At 45.2% G+C, this 20695-nt stretch overlaps 1 protein-coding gene across 1 annotated transcript; it reads left to right on the top strand.

Annotated features, from left to right (window-relative positions):
• The first annotated feature begins 9745 nt into the window (after nucleotides 1-9745).
• xpnpep2 (X-prolyl aminopeptidase (aminopeptidase P) 2, membrane-bound) lies at nucleotides 9746-20245 on the top strand. The gene is made up of 21 exons (XM_036549027.1): nucleotides 9746-9865; nucleotides 10532-10599; nucleotides 10841-10951; nucleotides 11069-11132; nucleotides 11578-11682; nucleotides 12069-12155; nucleotides 12333-12476; nucleotides 12798-12899; nucleotides 13352-13433; nucleotides 13543-13744; nucleotides 14124-14213; nucleotides 16106-16215; nucleotides 16516-16593; nucleotides 16823-16894; nucleotides 17084-17144; nucleotides 17235-17304; nucleotides 17710-17814; nucleotides 18036-18095; nucleotides 18250-18326; nucleotides 18580-18669; nucleotides 19784-20245. Exons 1-21 carry the CDS (start codon nucleotides 9823-9825, stop codon nucleotides 19982-19984), a joined length of 2022 nt encoding a protein of 673 aa, XP_036404920.1. The 5' UTR covers nucleotides 9746-9822; the 3' UTR covers nucleotides 19985-20245.
• Nucleotides 20246-20695: the final 450 nt, after the last annotated feature.

Raw genomic sequence — 20695 nt, 5'->3', positions numbered from 1 at the left:
TAACCTTGGGGTAATTGTCCTGGAATCGGCAGGACGGCTGGAAAGAAGCGCACATCTAGGCAGCTGTTCCTTCTGAAGACTTCAAACATATTCAATCAGTGCACCTCATGCCCTCCAAGAAACACAGCGGGGAAAATGCAATATTCTCTCCACGCGCCATTTGCGTCCCAATTCGCATTAACCCCGCAAGTTCTCAAAGAGATCCGGGCAGTGGAAGTATTGATTTAGCATTTGGATGAAAACACACTGAAACCCCCTGGCGACACCACTTTCAAAATGTTGTGTCAATATTATTCGACAAAACACAACTTTGACATCTCTTCAAAGTTGCTGCAAAATCAAACATTCCTTCCATAGTTGTTTGGTGATGCAATGATCACAGTCAGAGCAAGGTCAACATTTGTTTTTCTGCACAGTAGTGGCAAGTTTTTTTTTTTTTTTTTTTTTTTTTTTAATACTGTAGCTGTGTGTGTGCGCGCACGCAAGATTAAATGAAAGCCAAGGATGATAGCAACTTTAGTATCTCTGTAAATGTTATAAGAGGGGACAGTGAAAGCCGATAGCCCAGGAATAAAGGGTGGCAGGCATATAATGATCCAAAAATAGGACGTGTCACCAGAGCAGTGAAAGGAAAATGTTTCCAGGGGTCAGGGCGAACAAGCAGCGCTGGCGTTTGATATGCAGAGGGAGGTGTGAGTGTGCGCGTGCTGGCTGGTGCCCTGTATTTCCCCCCTCCAACAACTGTGCAGTGAGTGAAGCTGTAAAAACACCATTCTGTGACAATAGCATTTACAGGGCCCCCCGTGCTTAAGCATGTTTCGGTTCCAAGCGGCTACATAAAACCATTATTCTGCACCACGATATTGCCGTCTATTTTCTGTCAGGTCGAGGGCACTGCAAGAGAACGTGGTCCATCATGTGCGGCATGCCGTGACATGTTATTCATCAAAGCTCTGGCCAATCAAGATTTCATCTCCACCCAGCCGTTCCCTCATGCGCCGTTTCTTCTACCCCCTTTTCCGTTCGCGGACTTCATGAGAATTTATTTTCAAATCTGTATTTATTCAGGGATTTCATTATCAGCAGTGTAGATGAGAAAACAATGCTCCTTGTGAGTGAGTGCGTGCATGCGTTCGCGTGCATGTGTGTTAGCTTCCATCAGAACAACAGTGGCTGGCTGCACCCAAGCATGCCATCAGATGCTTTCTTTGAAAACGCACGTTGACCTCACAGAGCTCGTACTGTGACCTGGGAAGCATGCTTCCACAACCTTTGGAGGGGAAGCTTCAGAAGGCACATTGCTCCTGGTGAAGAGCATTGTTCAGTAAGGAGGCAGGTTGCGGCTACTCGACCTCTCACGCTCACAACCGTTTTCTATTCCACCGTCTCCAGCTCCCTCCACACACAATGGGACAACTTGACTGACAGGCTTGGAACCCAGCCATCTCATTGTGCAGGGGTTATAGCCAGCTTTGGCGGAGCTCTTGAAAGGCTTCAAATGTGAAAAAGGGAGAAGAAAACAGTTTCTCAGTTTAGTGCTGGTTGCCTTTTCGTCAGATGCTTTCTGTTAGGATAAGCTCAGGGCCCAAGGTTACAAGGGGTCACATTTAGTAGCAAGTGAAATGTCAAGCTTATTATGGCCTCTTGAATGTGTAGACAAGGATAACTCGGTGGTGCTCAAGTGTAACACCCAGTGCAAGCAGATTGATGGGTTCTGCTCATGTTTCTGGTGCGGAGGCCCCCAGAAATCCAAAGTTTCTCATCTGCGCGTTTCCATATACTCAGTATGGGGGACATGAAAATGAGTTTGCCTTCCCCCCCTCTTTGTTATCCCTTTCCTATGTTTTCTGGCAAGTCCCATATCCATGATTAGAATTTACAGAGAGGGGGGGGGGGGGGGGGGGAGAATAAAAAAAAGATTGAACCCTAATCAAGCCCAGGGGTCTTGCTAAATAATCTGAGCAGAGATCTGTTATGTCCAACAGAGAGCAACACGTGTGCATGTGTGTTTGTTCAGTTGGCTGTGGAAAGGGGTCCAGGGACTGTGGCACAATTCCTCAGCTAAGATTAACATCCTATTCAATTAAAAGGGGGAAAAATTCCAACAGCTAATTAAAAGCTCCAGTAATAGAAATATGTAGACAAAAACACACACACGCGCTCTCTCCGAGAGACAGGATGCTACTGTAGACTAGGGATGACCAAACAAAGTAAATCAGAGGAAACTGAGCCGGCCGATGGGAACCGAGACAGCGGGGACAGGAGCGTGGTCCGGTTCCTGAAACCTGTGCCCACTTGAGCCATTTTCCCCCCTCCCTATATTTTCCTGTTTACTGCTTCCCTTGAATGTTTGGGTATCCCCCCTGCCTTAACTCCCTTAGCCAATATCCTCCCATGGCGGCTTGGATTTTTGGCTGCAATCGCAACTATTTTCTGGATTGCGGAAGTCATTAAAGGACTATGAATATCATCCTCGGGGGTGGGGGCTGGTGAAGATGTGGGTCTGTGGCTCAATGTTGACATCAGCTTGGTTTGGAAGCTCTTATTCCCATCCTCCCCTTCACATGTGCTGTACTGCAAGCAGCAGTTATTTTCCACCCACATGTGCTTTCTGAAAGAACACAATGCCACTTCCAGGGACTTCGAAGAATCAGTTTCCTGTGTACTGAAACCTTGGCATACAATTTTGATTAAACAGGCATAGTGCTGCACATAGTTTCCCTGCTCAAAATCACTGTAAATAAGGAATGAAATCTTTTTTGCTCCATCTGTGACATTAAACAAATTAGTTCTCTTCTCGAATTTGTCCAATCACTGACATTAACCAAAATTGTGATGACCCCCTGACCTCTGGCTGTGGAATGATACTGATGCAGTACAGTCAGATCCAAGGCCAGGTTAAGCCCTCAGTGGCCCACTCCTCCATTGGATCCTGAGTTCAATGCATTCTATTGCTCTGTAAATGGAACTCCCAGAATGGTACACTTGCTTCTTGGACTCAGCCAAATAAAACAGGCGTCCAAGATCCCCTGCATCCCTCCATACCTCTCCTTTGCTCATAGCCCCCGTGACTGTGCTTTCATCTACACCCAAGATCAACTCACCTAGTTGACATGCAGAAAGAGGAGTGACACCCGAGGCTCAGAGAGGAAGGAGTACAGATTTATGCCCCCAGCTGTGTCTGAGAAAGTTTGTACTGTCACAGCAGGAAGATGCCATTGATACACACACACAGAGCTAAAATATCACACTGTATGTAAATTGATGAAAATATGCATTTACTGGTGTTTTTCCAACTCTCCAAACTTGTATTCAGCATATGTCAGATGTGGGCTCTTTTCAACAAAGGTTACTTTTCCTCTTACTTATGGGCTAATTAAAAGCAGACTGCATTGGCTCAATCACAGTGGTTCTCTAGTAAACCGGTACGGTTTACATAATGCTGTCAGAGGGTTGGAATGTGCCACTCTTGGTGTACACAGCACTCGGGTCTTGCGTTTGGGGGGGGGGGGGGGGGGGGTGGGCAGGTGGAGTGGAGTCTGTCACCCCCTTGGCCAGTCGGTCAGCTAACAGCATTATCTCCTGAGCCCCCGCCAACACGCCGGGACCTCAGGAGACGTGTCACTTGTAAATCCAGCCTCTGGGCCGCAGTCACACTCCCTGTCTCAGCTGTTGATCGTCAGCCAGCTGATTCTAGAACAGCAGTTGGTTGGTGGTGGTGGTGGTGGGGGGGGGGGGGGACTTGTGTTACTTGCGACAGTGTTAGTTTGATGCGACCAGCAGTCTCTCCTTCAGAGCAGAGCAATGTGCGAATGACACCCTCTCACCTTGACAGGCAGCTGCAATGGGACGGGAGTGCAGGCTGTTCACCTCACGCTCCACTCGTTTGATGATATGTTTCAGCGGGTGTTACATTACATTTACATTTATTCATTTGGCAGATGTTTTTAGCCAAGGCGACGTACGAGTACAACAGAAGCAAAAAGCCATATAAGGAGTCAATATTAGAAGCACTACATGACCAAGTTGATGTTACAGCATGTTTCTTCATGGCTTTGCTGGGATGGCCAAAAAAAAAAAAAAAAAAAACAGGAATAAGGAAAGTGGATGGAGTTGAAGGATATTTAAGGTGACAATGACTGCAGGTTTCTTTCGTTCGCACACCCTCCTCCACAGCAGAGCTGGCAAAACACCGAGACTGGCTCCTGTCAATCAGCGTCCTTTCCTGGGGCTGCTTGCAAAAGTGGCAAGTTTAACACCGATGTCACACTTCTCCCCACAGAGACAATTCACATTAGTGAGCAGCAGCATTACCCAGCATAGTGCTGCAGCTGGTGAACAGCAGCTGTTTAGCACCTCTGTATTGCTGCTGCGGCAGCACTGTCTACTGTGAAAGAAGCAAGGAACAAGGATTGACAAGAGTAAGACTGTATTGGATTTTAGCAGCGTTGATACACCTTTGGCCCTGTAACCCGTAGCATCCCCATATAAACTTCCCTGGCCATTCGGTAATGAATATGCCCACCTGTTTGTTTCAGCTCACCTGTCCCAACACTATTCTCTTCAGATTGATACTAAGGATACTAAGGATTCAACCCATAAGATTAATGACCACAGCAACCACAACCATTTACCTTCAGCTGACATATTGAAGCTGAACTCCCCCCTGCTCTCTCTCCGCCCCCCTGCCCCTTTCCCTGTGAGTGCTTTTGAAGTCTGAGACAGATTGCACAGTGCCTTCCACTGATCAGAAGTCAAAGAAAGAGTCAATTTGTAGACATCATAGTCATTTGTAGACATCATTTTTCCATTGGTTCAACTCCATGCAGAGCTCCTGTGCTCCTCCATGTCCCAACATCCACCTCTTCATTTCGAGCTGAAAGCAAGATGATAGAAACCTGACCCACTGTATGCCATCAGGACCCAAAGTTTGACCATTCAGTCAAAAGTAGTTCAGATATGCTTGCAGTTACTGATTACAAGTCGGTTGATTGGGTTGCAGCACAGTTGGGTTTCTAACACTGTCCTGGTTACAGGGATACAGATAAGTAGAAAGCCAACAGCCCTCCAGAGACAAGCCTGGTTATATAAAATGTGTCTGCCTGTGAATGAGAAAGCATCCATCCAGCCACCCAACCCTCCCATCCATCTGTTTTCAGACGAATTCACATCTCTCGGTTAGGACCAACATCAAAGCTAGGTTGCTCATCGATTAGGTGGAGGACTGACAGCTGACATCACGCAGGGTTCCAGAACGCAGTGGTGTTCATTTTGTGTTCCAAGCATTCCAAGCGTGGGAGTCAACCCTCCTCCTGCATTTGACCCTTTAGTCAGAGTGATAAGATGGTGCTCTCCCAACTGGGCTAATGCCAGCCCACGAGGAATAGCCGTCTCCCATATCTCCTCTCTCAAGTGACACCATTAGAGCAAGTAATGGGGCACTTGCATAGCTGACACCAGGGGAATTTTGGCCTGTTTGTCTTACTTTTCAGCTTTTTATCATCATCTGCTGAATGATCTCATTCTAGTAGAAATGGTGCAACTTTCGTATCTTCAATACCCTTCCTTCATTCCTCCCTAGCCCCCCCATCCTACCCTCCCAAACGATCTTACACAAAAACAATACAAATAAATACAAGTGAAAGACCCTTCAATTAGAGTCAATATGGAGGCATTGTTATTTGTCCAAATTCAGCCACATAGTACTGCAGTGTTGTATTTACATACACTCAGGCTATACTGTGGCTAAAACCAAATAGTGTTTTCCCAGCAAAATCTTCAAACAGACCAGCAAAGACTAAGTAAAGTTCTTCTCAGAGTTCCAGTAAAGCTCAACATGAATTTCCCTTAGTAGAGTTAGGGATTTAAATATCTATGTACATACAAAAATGTAAATCGCCCTCAGCAAATATCTTGAGCTGACATGGCATGTTCAAACACCTGAGTGTGGCCAGTGCTGAAAAATAATGAGTAATGTGATTATATCAAAGCAAATGCATGTCTCAGAATGGCTTAAGTGACTTTTTATACATATCTGTGGAGATGATTTGGTATCTGCTGGAAAAAAAAAAAGGAAAAAAAAAAAAGTACCATGGGAGGTGGCAAGTTGCGATATGTGTGTGGATTTCAGAGGCAGTGGGTTTACTCAGCACTGATTGGCAGGGATGTGCTATTACACCAGGTCCTGCAGTAGGGCACCTCAGGCAACTGTTCATTCTGCATGAATTCAGTTATCACATTCTTCGTTCATATGCTGTCTTCGGATCTCTCTGTCTCCCAGCACAATCTGCTTTCAATTCTGCTCCCTCTTTCCATTTTTAAATGTGCACTGTCAAAGCAGAGAAACTATGACGACCTCTCTTGCTCCTGTAACAGGCAACGCACATTACTATAGCGGAGGAGAAAAAAAAAAAAAGAATGGGATATTTCTTCATGTTGTGGAATCAGATGGAATTTTAATGAATGCAATATGTTGGGGTTTGGAGGATGTGTGGAGAGTGGTTTGGCTTTGATATTTACGTCAAATTACAATCAGATCTGAATGTACTGAGGGCTATCGTGACTGAACTGCAGTGTGTAAACTTTGAACAGACACTCAACTTGAGGGAAATGAAACTAAATTTCTCAAGCACATTAAGTCAGCTTCCATTAACATTTGAAGGAGAGACACAGAGTGACTGAGAGACACAGGGAGAGGGAATGAGACCCATCGATGCCAAGACACAATTGAATTTATCTAATCTGAGGGAAACTATTTGATTTACAATCTGCTTCCCAGAGCCCAAGAATCTGGCAGAGAACACAAAGTCAGATTATGCTGTGGAAGTAACCGAACTTGCTGTACAGTGCGGCTGTTTACTCTAGTAAGAGACTGGAGGCCTCTGACTCTGTGGCCCATTACATTACGTGACTCCGGTCACGCTGTTCTGAGATTTGTGACAAATACTTTTTCTGCCCCCCCCCCCCCCCCTTCCATTATCAACCCTCACCCTCCCTGCCTGGTTAAAATGTACCACACTCCAGAGCCGGACACTGTCCATGGAGTCCCAAGTAGATCCACTGGTCTCCATAAGTGTTTGGCAATGTCCTGCACCTGTCATGACCTTCCGATTTACACACGGCTGATGGATTCAGACTGCTCCAGTGCCCCTTGCTGTCACGCACAGTGCGCACCCAACATCCATCACTGCGGCGGGGGGGGGGGGTCACCGCACACACATATATACACACACCCGTCACGAAACATGTTGCACACGTTGACCCTTGCCCTCCCTGGCGACACAGCCACACCCTACAGCAGGCAGACTGGGCACAGAGCAGACTACACCTTCATCCCTCTCAGATTTAGGAAACGACTGGGAGGGGTTTGCGGCATTCTTGCATGCGAAGTAACGTGCTCCGATCCTACTGGCAACAGAGTGCAAACAGGGCACATTTGTCATGAGTAAATGCTGATTTATTGCTTTGTTTTCCTCCTTTTCCCAGCCGGACTCACATCCCAGTTGGGGTTATTTTAGCTTGGATGTGGACATGGCTCTGGTGAGTGGCAGTGCCAGGCCAGCCTCAAAGCCCAGGTGTGGCTGGTGGGCTCTTGTCTCTTGCTGCTATGCTTTTCAGGCAGCTCCAGCTCAGCCCCACAACACAAGGAGCTAGAGCTGTTGCCAGGGCTACCATTTATTAATATCTACCCATAACTTCATTCAAGGAAAAAAAAAAAAAAAAAAAATACTGCATATATGAGATGGAAATCTCAGGCTGAACAAATTTTGTATGTCAACACCATTCTGTATGTTCGAGAAGGTGCCAAAGAGGGGGCTAATGATGCATCTGTGTGTGCGCGCGCACATGCACGTGTGTGGCCCTCTGTCTGTGTCTCTAAACCTGACGATGTTAGATTTGTAACAGACCTATAAACAATGAAGGTGTGTACCTATTGTGCAATGTGTGTGAATATATGTTGTCCACTACCTCCCCCTACTGGTTTTCCTTAGACAGCACAGTGTTGTGTCACTGAGTTGAGGTTCTGTTTAAAGTTGGGCCTTGAAAATTAAATTTTAAATGTGTTCAATCACACTGTTCACACAAATTTGCACAAAGCAATGGCGATAATCATTGGAAACAAACACTTTAGTGATGTAGAAGGTTGGATTACTGTAAGAGAGGACATAATCCCACATACTTGTACTTCGGTCTTTACACTAAATTATAGCAATCAATATTAATTGCCAGTTTAAGACATGGACTTTCATGGCAGAAAGCAAAAATTTATATATTTATAATATATATATATATATATATATATATATATATATATATATATATGAATGAAAAGCTGACATGGAACTAATGTGCCCCCTAATGGCTTAAAGACATAGTCGAGGAGGTAAGAACATTTCCACTCTTGTGAAAGTCTATTTATCCTGTTACACAAACTTTATACAACCTTTCATGTACATTTCTTTACCATTATAGGTTTTTATGTGTCTGGTAATATATTTTAAGGGACACTGCATCCAAGTGCCCCATTCAAATCCAGAACAAACTAGCCTAGCCTTCATAGCAAGTTGGTAGTCTTGCGCCACAATTCACCACAGTTCATTTAACGCACAGTGAATGGTTCTAAATTGTAATCTCTATGCGTTTATTGAACCATTAATTTCTTTCCCCTCACCCAATGCAGCAGATGGTGGCCAAATTGTAACAGCAGAGTTCATTCCTCTGGCTCCAGCTGGATTACAGCACGGGCAATTTGCTTAAAGTCTGAAGTACAACACAGTCAGAGTGGATGGAGAGTTTATGACTTTATGGTGCTATTTTAGGAAGCTTGTCCAAAACACGGTGACTGAGTAATGGTCAACTGCTTTGACCGACTGCGACCCCACAAATCTGCAAGTTCCTCAAAAAAATGGTATACAAACAGCATAAGGGGGCTATTGTATTAAATTATTTTAGCAGTGCACCTGCTTTTATAATGTAACAAGTAACAACTTGTACAATACTACATGTGCAGTCCTGTGTCGAGTGGGGTCAGGGGTTGTAGCTGTGGTTTTGTGTAAATCGGAATCTGACTTAAAGATGGTAATGAGCCTGTGTTACCATCAGAGGTAGTATGCAAGTCATCCAACAGACTATCATTACATTACATTATTGGCATTTAGCAGACGCTTTTACAATGTTACCCATTTATACAGCTGGATATTTACTGAGGCAACTGTGGGTTACGTTACCCTTACCCAAGGGTACAGCAGCAGTGGCCCTGTGGGGAATCGACTAGCCCGCTTTTGGTCCTGCTCCTTAACCACCATGCTACACTGCTGCCCTGCTGTATCGCTGTGTGTGAACAGCTATATGTTCGAATACATATCTGACCTCATTTTTTGGACAGTATGACAGTAGAGGGTCTTTTGGGCAGGGGTGGGCGGTGTTGTGGTTTGACATGCAAGCTGCTCAGCTCAACAGCAAAAGAAATGAAAATGAGATCAAACAGCTCTGAGCGAAGACAGTACACCACAGGAACGTCTGCCAGTTGACCTTTGAACCGCAATATGTAACAGGACGCGGCGTCTGGCAGCCCTCTGGCAACCTGCGGATGCTTTTTGTGTCACGGGGGTTGCGCAACGTGCAGCTGGACTCAGGGCGCAGTCCTTCATTGAGGGAGCAGACACCCACACTCAGGCAAAGTTCCACCCCTTAAGCCTGTGCACATGATCGCTATCAGCACACTTCATGGGACGGGATTCGTGAGCACGGCATCAGACAGCGCGTCGGCATCAGAGAAGTACCCTGTGTCATCACGCTCTGTCCGAACAGCCCTGCAAGACCATGCAGTCTGGCTGGGTACTATTTGCGGCTTTTGCACTGGGAGGTAAATACTTGATTTATTCTTTGCTCTTGTTTGGAAAACAAAAAACCCAATTCATTTTGGTATGTGGCATGCACTGCAAATATGTTGTGGTTTTTTTGTGTCAGTGGGTTGGAATGCAAACTTTTACTGAACTCATATCTTGGTTATCATCTCCATTTCATCATGGTTTATTTAACTGAACATGTCTGTCAAGCCAGCCTTCTAAACAGATCCAAAAACTGAACTTTGACAGTCGTGACCATGTTTGTTGCTTTTATTTATTCATTGCTGTGAAAGTCTTGTTTATTGAATTCGTTGCACACGCGCGCGCACACACACACACACACACACACTACAAAAGATTTACACACAAAAAGAAAGAAAACTGCTTCCACCAGCCGCACAGCAAGGACAGCAAGTCCGGCTGTCCTTGGATGCCTCCCGGTGGGTAAACAGCATTTGGTGTGGGAGGAGGAACTATACACCACAGAGGAGCTTCACAACCTGCTATTGTACCATCCTGTCAGTCACTCAGATGAAGTGAGGGACATGCACACGCAACCACAACAGCTGTCACAAGGAGTAAACTTTGCCCTCACGTTGTGCTTACACTGCAGAAGGCCAGAATGAACAGTGCTGTGGGCTGCTAAACCCACAACCTCGTTTCTCTCTGCCATGTTTCTGCAGGGTCCTGGAGTGGGGCTCCCTCTGCCTCTGGTGCGGACAGCACAAGGAACTGCTCCGTCACCCCGCCGGTAAGTCAAAGCCCTGCTCCTCACAGCTCACCCAGCCAGCAGCGTGACAGCACAAAAAGCACAGGGTCAGGCGAATGTGCGATTGGTGAAGTCAGCCTCCATATGTAATCCTGCTTTTCATATCCGGCACTGGTATTGCCAATTTGTGCCCAGAGTGATTAGGCATTAGGCCCCTATGACGGCCCAACCTTTTTTGAGGTGGAGACACGCCTCTCTGAGCGGTCCATGTTGTGTGTTGCAGTACCTCCCACCCACGGCCATCAACACTACCCTGAGGCTGCAGGCCCTGAGGGGCGTCATGGCCCCCCTCAACATCACTGCCTACATCATCCCCGGGACAGATGCTCACCTGGTACAGAGCCGCCACGCCTTTTCCCCGCTTGTGCCTGCGGCCATTTTAAACACCGCTATTTGAACACACTGACTGCTGACACGCGACCACTCTCATGAGCGCTCTTCACCCCTGCAGAGCGAGTACATCGCCGAGCGAGATGCCCGGAGGGCCTGGATGACGGGCTTCACTGGCTCCGCTGGTACGTCCCACAAACGCCTCCGTCTGCCCCCAGCGCTTTTTTCGCACAGCTGCAGGTCCAATGTCGCACACTCTTGCTGTACTGAATCTCTTTGGCTCCGAGAAAATCTGGAAAAAAATCAGTTTTGCAGGATTGGCACAGATGTCATTAAAATTCTCTTCAAGGGAAAGCAAGATGAATTTAGACACTTAGTCAAGTCAATAGCATCATTAAATCTGTTTGATTACTTTGAGCTCAAGTGGTATTTAAAAAAATGCCCTAGGATTTTTACCCCCGACAAGACATTGTACCGTTCCAGGAATGGTGCACTGGTTTATTGTTTTACTCTTTCACGTGCCGACTTAATTCCTCCTGTGAATATTCAGCTGTGGGGATTCCTGCTAAAAAACAGACTCCAAGTAGTGTGAGAGTGTAAGAGGTCTCCTTCTCTTCCTCCACCCCCAAGGCACAGCTGTGGTGACCCAAACTAGGGCTGTCCTGTGGACCGACAGCCGGTACTGGGTGCAGGCAGAACGCCAGATGGACTGCAATTGGGAGCTAGAGAGAGACTGTGAGGGGAACTCCACCGATCAGAGCCTACTCACCCAGCACAGACACTACATTCATCACGAGTCACAAGTGTCATGATGAATCACACACATAATACACTGTACATATCCATAGAGTTCACATGTGATACATACATCTTGGCTGCCCTTGCTTTTATTCTATCTGCTGTTGTATAAATATATATGTCTTAATGTGCCTGGCATATATAGTATGAAAAGCTCAGATTGTACACATGTAACAGCAAGAGCTAAATGATATAGATAGCTTTCCCTATAAATTTCCCTAGAATGAAATTTAGTTGGTTCGTCCTTCCTAAAGCTAAGTAGCCAGCATGGGAGCCTGGGGTTAGAGTTCATTCAAAACCTGTCATATTCCACTGTCCCACAGCCTCCATCAGCAGCATAACAGACTGGCTGATCCGGGAAGTCGCAGAGGGAAAGGAGATCGGCTTCGACCCCTTCCTCTTCTCCATGGGTCAGTGAGGGGGTGCAGGGGGTGAGAGAACTCTGTTGTGAAGGCCATCTCTCATGAGATCTCATCCCTCTTCTTGGCTGTCGTCACATCTTGCATGTACAGCTCTGTAAAAGCACTCAGTTCAACAGTGTGATTTTACACACTGTGCGTGTCTCCATCTATGCATGATCACTGCAGACACATATGAGGCCTACAATGTCAAGCTGGCACCTGCCAAACGGGTCCTGAAGTCCCTGCCTGACAATTTGGTGGACAAGGTGTGGACCGACCGGCCCCCGGTCCCAACAGACAGCATCTTCCGCCTTCCTGACAACATCATTGGTGAGTTTACCCACAGTGTCTGTCCCCTTATCTCTGTCCAGATAAATACCTGCAAACAGTGCAGAAAGTCATGGGATAATCACAAACACAGCAATAAAGGCTCCATTAAAGTTTATTATCGCTGGTTCTCACTGAAGGTAATAAATGTGTGTGCGTGTGTGGGTTTGGGGGGGAGGGGGGGGAGAGAGATTGGTATGTTATTTTCCTGATAAATCCCTGTGATTGGAAAGCGAGTAAATGGAAGAACCATAAAGCTAATGGTGATGATAATCATAAAGGTCATCATTTGTCTGTGCATGATTTATCAATGTGGGGACCCAGAGAGAACCTGGCAGATGAAGGTGGAGGACATTCGGCAGCAGATCAGGGACAACCAATACAAGCCCACAGCTGTCCTGCTCTCTGCACTGGATGAGACCGCATGTAAGAGCCGCACAAGCACAAATGCACTCGTAGTCACATGTGCAGATATTTATATAAACATCCACAGTAATACTTAACTGTTCACAAATATGGATTCAGATATAACTATAGCTGCTAATACCTCTAAAACTGATACCTCACTTCATGGTTGCACCAAATCACAGAGCTCAGAGTTAGTCTTTTCCGGCTTACATGTTATGTGTCAAGACAAAGTGGGAAACACACCAACATGGAAGTAAAAACCAGCACAACAGGTTACTTTATAATCTCTGTCCCAGAGTTCACCTCCGATGGCTGGCCAAACGAGGCTCTCTTGTGCCCAGTGTTAAAGTTTAGTTAAGGGAACTGCAGGAAGGAAGCAGAGATTTAGCGGTGAGGACAGTGTTGGCAAGCGGAGAGGCTTCCTCTCACAGGGAACACTAACATTGTTGTGCCCCTGCTGCGTTTTCAAGGGCTCTTCAATCTGCGCGGCAACGACATCCCTTACAACCCCTTCTTCTACTCTTACACACTGCTGACCCAGGAAGAGATCTGGCAAGTCTGGTCCCACCTTGCTCCGTCATTCCCTGTTCTCTAATGCTCTTCATGTACGTTGAAAGTTCACAACCTGGCAACCCCATCCCTCACTGTCCTGTCCTTACAGGCTCTTTGTGCACACTGAAAGAGTGTCGGACGAGCTGAAGGCGTACCTGAATGCGAGCTGTTACACCGCCCAGTGTGTGCAGCTGCTAGACTACGCACAGGTGAGGGTGTACCTGCAGGACTACCTGGTGCGACCCAGCGTGAGGGTGTGGATCGGGACGGAGTACACCACCCGAGCCCTTTCGGAGCTGATCACGCCAGAGGTGAGCTCCACCGCTGCAATCACTCGCCTGTTTTAAGCTGCAGTGACTTTTCCCCTCTTTTACATGCTCCTAAAGTTACATGGCCAGCACCGTGTGGAGGGAGACCGGGGGAATGTCTTTAGTGTAGAAGCAGAAACATGATGGAAATAAATTCATGGCTTTTTATTGAACCAAGTTAAGGATAAACATTTGACAGATTTCATGTGTCATCCTCTCATCCACAGCCCTGCCCCGCCCCTCTATCAAGGATTGAAACTCATGTTTAAGGAAACATGTTAAGAAAGCCAGTTATCTTGTGTAGCTAATGCATTTGAAACATGAACATATTCACTATATCCCCCTTTCTCTCTCTGCCCCATCCTTTCTCTCCATTTCTCAGGAGAAGATACTGACAACTGCCTACTCCCCTGTCCTCATCACTAAAGCGGTGAAGGACCAGACCGAGCAGCAGGTCCTAAAGGATGCTCATGTAGGAACATGACCCTCATTTCTATTCATTTCTGGGAAGAATTAGTCTGGCTGTAAATGTCCCTTTATAGATTTACAGTGGAGTCATTGCTTCTTTCAGCACCAGTCTTGTAAAACCATAAACTGGGCCAAGTTGCCAGCAGGTCTCATGGTCCTTATGGAAATAAATGGGATGTTATCAGCTTACATGATGGAAACTTGTGTGCTCAATATAAGAGTTAATACTGGTGAGGTTCATTATACAATTTAGAGATAATGCTGTAACTCCCATTTTATGAAAGTCTGCTTTTTGTAGACCGTGAGGTTCCTCTTACTACTTTCTAAATAGATATTAGCTCAAAACATTATACATGACCTGAAACCTTTCCCATTGAACACTAATAACTTGAAAATACTTCTCAGATATGAGGTGTGTAATGGCAGACTCGTGTGATTGTAAACATATGACAGTACACTGCTGTGTGCCAGCGCTTTCAAATCTTGGTCCTGGGGGCACACCATGTATGGTGGCTCTTTCCAGCTGAACTCTAGAGATTAGGTTCGATTGGCACTTGGCCTAAACTGAACAGTTAATCAAACTTCATTTAAGCAGCATTTGTTAGCACTCAATTACATAGATTAAATGAAGTGCGTTCTAACAGGACACAAGTAAAGGGTATTCTAACAAGTTTCTTGCGTTCACTTAAGCCCCTAAAATTAGTCCAGACATTTATTGGACAGATAGGCTGCAAAGCTTGCAGAATGTTAGGTCTGCACCTTTCAGTTTTTTTCTGGGTAGTGATTTTAAATAAGGAAGCTGTGTGGTAGTTGCCTATTGAACAATCCACCACTTCATCAGCTGGCTGCCCCCAGGATCAGTGGCCCTGATGATAAACCCCTTTCAACAGGACCCTTCTAAGAGTGGGACAGTGGGGATGAGCAGCCAGCTGTAAGAGATCAACTGACTTTCATCTGTAGCTCCCATTTGTCTAATTCCCACCCCCCATCTTACTTAACTCAGCTCATTTACCTTTGAGTTTCTTCCCCTTCTCCCAACTTTCCTACTTTTTTTTTTTTTAAACTGTCTCCTTTCTGTCTGGGTTTCTCCCTCACTGCCATGTAGCCTGCCTACTGAAAGCAAGGCAGGCAGGCATGGGATTTAAATATGCTAACAGCCCTGCCCTCAACCACAGATAAGTTAATTAGCTAACCAATCAGGAACCAGGGATGTGGTACATTCTCATGCTTACTTTTTCAAAATTGAAATCCCCTGTTGTGAAAGTGACATTTTAATAGGTCTGTAAAACTCCTTAAAATGGGAGCTTTGACCATTAAAATTAACGAGATCCTATTGGAAAAAATCCTGTTCTCAAAAATCCTGTTGAGACACTGGTAAAAATACAAAAGATATTTGGAATAGCTGTTTCACACCCTGTGTCCCTCCTTGTATCCAGAACAATTAACTGAATAATTAATTTTAGTTAATTAAAAAAGTTAAGCTACACTGTGTCAGCTGACTGAGATCTGTTCAAGGGTTAATGTTAACAAAATACTCAGAATGGAAAAAAAAAGTTAGATCAACACAAACAGTCCCCCAACAGTGTTTCTGTCACAAAGAATGCATACCTGTTAAATGTAGAGGTTTCAAATAAAGTTCAGTACTCAATTAACATCTCAAATAAACTTGATTTGCAGAGAGCTCAGCTGGAACGAAAACACAGCATGGTATCGGGACCAGGAATAGGTGTAGACTGGGTGTGTTTCTGGGTGTGATAGCCTGTGCTGTGTATCTGTGTCTGGTTGTAGTAGACTGTGTTGTGTGTTGATGTGCAATAGTACACAGTGTTGTGTGTCAGAGTGCAGCAGTAGACTGTGCTGTCTGTGTTTCTGAGCATCCTCTCGGCCTCTCTGCAGGTCAGAGATGCTGTTGCGGTCATGCAGCTCCTGATGAGGTTGGAGAAGAGTGTCCCTAAGGGGGAGGAGACTGAACTGACAGCTGCACACTTTGTCAATGAGTGCCGCATGTAGGGGCTGTTCCTCACACACACACACACACACACACGCATAGACACAGAGACACACACATGCATACACACACACACATAGACACAGAGACACACACATGCATACACACCCTCTTAACCAAAATACTCTTAACCCACACACACACTCGACCCATACCTTGCCTTAGCCATTCACATACATCAGAGGCAGGTATCACCCACACAACTGTTTACTCAGATTCATCCCTTAGCTACCTAACCCACTCACTCACACATCAGTAGTATTAAATGACAGATATTTGTACATTTCATACCTCACAGGAAGCAGAAATACAGTAAGGGCCCAAGCTTTGAGACCATTTCTGCCAGTGGGCCCAATGCTGCTCTGGCCCATTACAGGTATGGCAGCCAGGTGTCCTGAACCACACCTTGTCTCCTTGTCTTCATCTGTTTCTTTCCAGCCCTCTCTCTCCTTCTGCCTCTCCCTCCTTCTCTCTGTCTTACCCTCCCTTTCTCTGCTTAACCCACTGTACCTTGTATTATACATGTAATGTTGTGGTTTCTGTTTTCACCTATTCCCACTGTATTATGTACTCTGACCAGAGATGCCTGCTGGTTTGTGTTGCAGCCCCACCAATGAGACAAACAGGAAGCTCAGCGTGAATGAGATGTACCTAGTGGACTCTGGTGGCCAGTATCTGTGAGTACTGCATGAGGACATGTGTTAGCCCGCACTAGCACGTAGCAGAAAATGACTATAAACATTTGTGCGGCTTCATTGTTGATATGTACTTCTGCGCTATGCAAATCTGGCATGTGCTGTGTGCTGGAAGCAAAGCTGTTCCTCACCAATCAAAAATCAATCACGGGTTTTGCTTTATGCCCTCAGTGATGGGACCACTGACATCACTCGCACCGTGCACTGGGGGACGCCCACTGACTTCCAGAAGGTACACTGTGACACAGGTTAAGGCAGACTGTTGACTGCCACTGTGGGTTATGTTCTGAGCTCCCTGACCTGACCTGTCTGTGTTATACAGGAGGCTTTCACCCGTGTGCTGATGGGGAATATTGAGCTTTCCAGAACCATCTTTCCAGAAGGGACCAGAGGTAGGGGTGTTTGACCCACACACCCACACCCACACACACACATACACGCACACACACACACACACACGCACACACACACACACACACACACACACACACACACACACACACACACACACAAACAAACACGCTCTCACACGCACACACTCACAGGTACATGCATACCTACATAATGTGTTTATGTAGGTATGTTATGAATATGCAGCATGCGTATACACAAATACACACACTATTCGCTGATAAGATGGTTGGTTTAAGTGCAGCCCCATTCTGTCCACAAGATGTCCCTCTGTGTTCATAATTAAGCTTAGCAAAGGTGAGGCAGAGACTGAAAGCACAGGTGTTGTGTCAGCACAGTGTTAGGTCCCTGTTTAACCCTAGAGGTCCATGTCCTACTCTTTGCAGGTGTATACATGGAGATGCTGGCCCGCAAGGCATTGTGGGAAGTGGGGCTGAACTACGGCCATGGGACAGGCCACGGTGTGGGGAACTACTTTGGTGTACACGAATGTAAGGTCACACTGTATCCTCAAAACAATGACAAAAGTAAATGATGATACTGTTACTACAGTAACACTATTACATACCTATTTTAACTCTGAATGCTTTTAAACTTTGCTCCTAACTGTGGTGTACTGGATTTCTGTCATGTAGCTGTGGGAAATGACCTTGTCACTCTGATCTTTTAGAGGTGAACAGTGCTGTGATACTTTCCTCATTCCCTCTCATAGGGCCTGTTGGCTTTCAGTCCAACAACATCCCATTTAAAGAGGGCATGTTCACCTCCATTGGTAAGATACGACATGGTTTTCTTAAGGGCAACTGTGCCGTTTGGCTTTCTGCACAAGAATATGTATATTTTTATTTTTTAATAATCAACAGAGTTTTAAAAGACTGGAACCGAAACTTTTGCTTGACTGCTTCATGTGGATGACTCTCTTTCAGAGCCAGGATACTATAAGGAAAATGACTTTGGAATAAGGATTGAAGATGTTGCTGTTGTAGTTAAAGCAGAAACTAAGGTAGAGCATATAACTGAATTTTCCAATTGAAATGTATGCAGTCTATCAATTCGTATTCTTAATGGATAGTTGAAATGTAGCCAGTCACTGTGTTGAAAAAGAAAAAAAAAATCAATTAAGTGTTGATTTTAACAAACATTATACATGCCAAGGAAAACATACTGAGGTAGTGGCGTATCTGTAAAGACCCACTGATGACTGTCACTGTCCCGTGGTCTGGGTCTCATTCTTGCTCTTGTGCTTGATTCCACAGTATGGTAACAACTACATGACCTTCGAGACGGTGTCTCTGGTGCCTTACGACAGAAAGCTGATCGACACATCTATCATGAGCCCCCAACAGGTAAGGGTAACGACAATCACCATCATCCGAGCCCTTCTCATTCAGAACACGGTGACAGCATGCTCAAGTACATAGATGTCCTTTGACATCAGCTAGTCTTATTGTGGTAAAGAAAAAAAAATGTGGGTTTCCTTCAAAAAGCCCCACTCTGAGGAGCAGTTTTTTCTCACGTACATCATGTTCTTTGTATGTCCTAAAGGATGTTTTTTAACCAGAAATATTCTACTGACTCCTGTCATGATAAAAAATTACATTTTCCCCAGTTACAGGGAACTCTGTGCTTCACCTGTTAATATTTCTGTTCAGCTGCATTCATTTAATATGCTCTTCACTTTTTTGCATTTAGTCTATGGCTAATATCATTTTTGGGGCATTTTGTAACCTTTAATTGTATTATATTTTATATAAAACCAAGTATTTGAGTGTCAACATATGACACAACATGGACACAGCAGTGAAAATCTCCAATAATTAAAAGCAGCATAGTTGTACGAGTGCTCTGACAGTATACCAGTGTTGAATTACAACGTACACACTCTGAGTGATGTAACCTCTGTTCACCCGGATATTTGATCTGTCAGTGGAGGCTTTTGAAACTGAAGAAGGGAATGCTAAAAATCACCTTTAGTCTGCATTAACCTTTAACCTGAGCCAGTTTTAGATTGCTTTTAAATAAAGATCTCCAATAAGCAGCCTATTACTTTTTACTTAGTTATAACTAAATGTATGGTGCAACCTTTGTGCAAATTCGTAATTGTAGCTTAAAGATTGGCATAATTAAGATCAATTGAGTATCATCCATATAATGAATATTGTATAAGGTGAATTTTATAACAAGTAAAAAAGGAATCAGCTACAGATGGGTGATGTGCATTTAATCTGACTCACTTGTTAGTCACACTCAACAATAAAAAAAACAAGCTCATGACCAAATTTCTACCTTACCCTATTTCAATTCCACATGTCCCTGCTGTCCTCTGAATCAGTACACAATTCCAGCTAAGTATGTTTGTGAACATCTGTGAGTCATCAGTATTTTTGACCCCTGCAAACCCCATGAGCCTGATTCAGGCGGGACTCCTTGGGAACATTCACGTTGCTGTGTGCTGTACAGCTGCAGTGGCTCGATTCGTACTACCAGAAGATCCGCAGCGTGATGGGGCCGGAGCTGGAGAGGCTGCACCTGAAGGAGGAGCGCGAGTGGATGATGAAGAACACAGAGCCCTTCCTGTCGGCCGGAGCGCCTTCCCTCATCTCCTCCCTGACGCTGACCCTGACAGTGCTGTCCAGCACTTTGCTTCAGTGCCTGCACTGATGATGTCACTCCCCTGATACTGGCCCTACGCCGGTAATGCCTCTGCTCTGGTAATGCCCCTACACCGGTAATTCTTCTACTCTGGTAATGCCCCTACCCTGATGCTGCCTTTACCCTGATAATGCCCCTACTCTGATAATGACTCTATTCCGGTAATGCTCCTTCCCTGGTATTGCCCCTCCCCTGATACTGCCCCTGCCCTGATATAATGCTTTCCCCCCTGACAACAGCTCTACTCTGATAATAAGCCTCCTTTGATAGTACCCGTCTGATAACATCCATTTTTTGGTCTCAGGAACTCTGCTTCCACTTTAAACTGCTGTGTCTGTATCTTTATATAAAAAACACTAAGGTGTCCAATGTGTGCACACATGTTGATAATCAGCACATTCCAAGGACCATTTCATTTCCGAACATCAGCAGAACGCTGCAGATGCGCTATGCGTTGATATTTTTGGCTGATTTTGTTTGTGATTATTCCCAAACTTTGTGTTTTTGTGTATTTTTTTCCTGGATTTTGTTTTGTTATATTTTTTTGCTAATTGTTGATTTTGTACAGTGGCAATCTGAACTGTTGTTAGCCACTGATGATGTACATGTCTTCAGGGGTAATTTATTAAGAGCATGGTTATTCTAGACTGTTTCTACATAACCAGGTCTCATTACCTTTATTGCTATCTTACAGTTGTGTTGCTTCTTTATTGTAACATG

This window comes from Megalops cyprinoides, chromosome 16 (genome assembly GCF_013368585.1).
Source record: "Megalops cyprinoides isolate fMegCyp1 chromosome 16, fMegCyp1.pri, whole genome shotgun sequence".
Classification (NCBI taxonomy): domain Eukaryota; kingdom Metazoa; phylum Chordata; class Actinopteri; order Elopiformes; family Megalopidae; genus Megalops; species Megalops cyprinoides.
The sequence above is the reverse complement of the archived record's forward strand: the minus strand, read 5'-3'. Positions and strand labels throughout refer to the sequence as shown.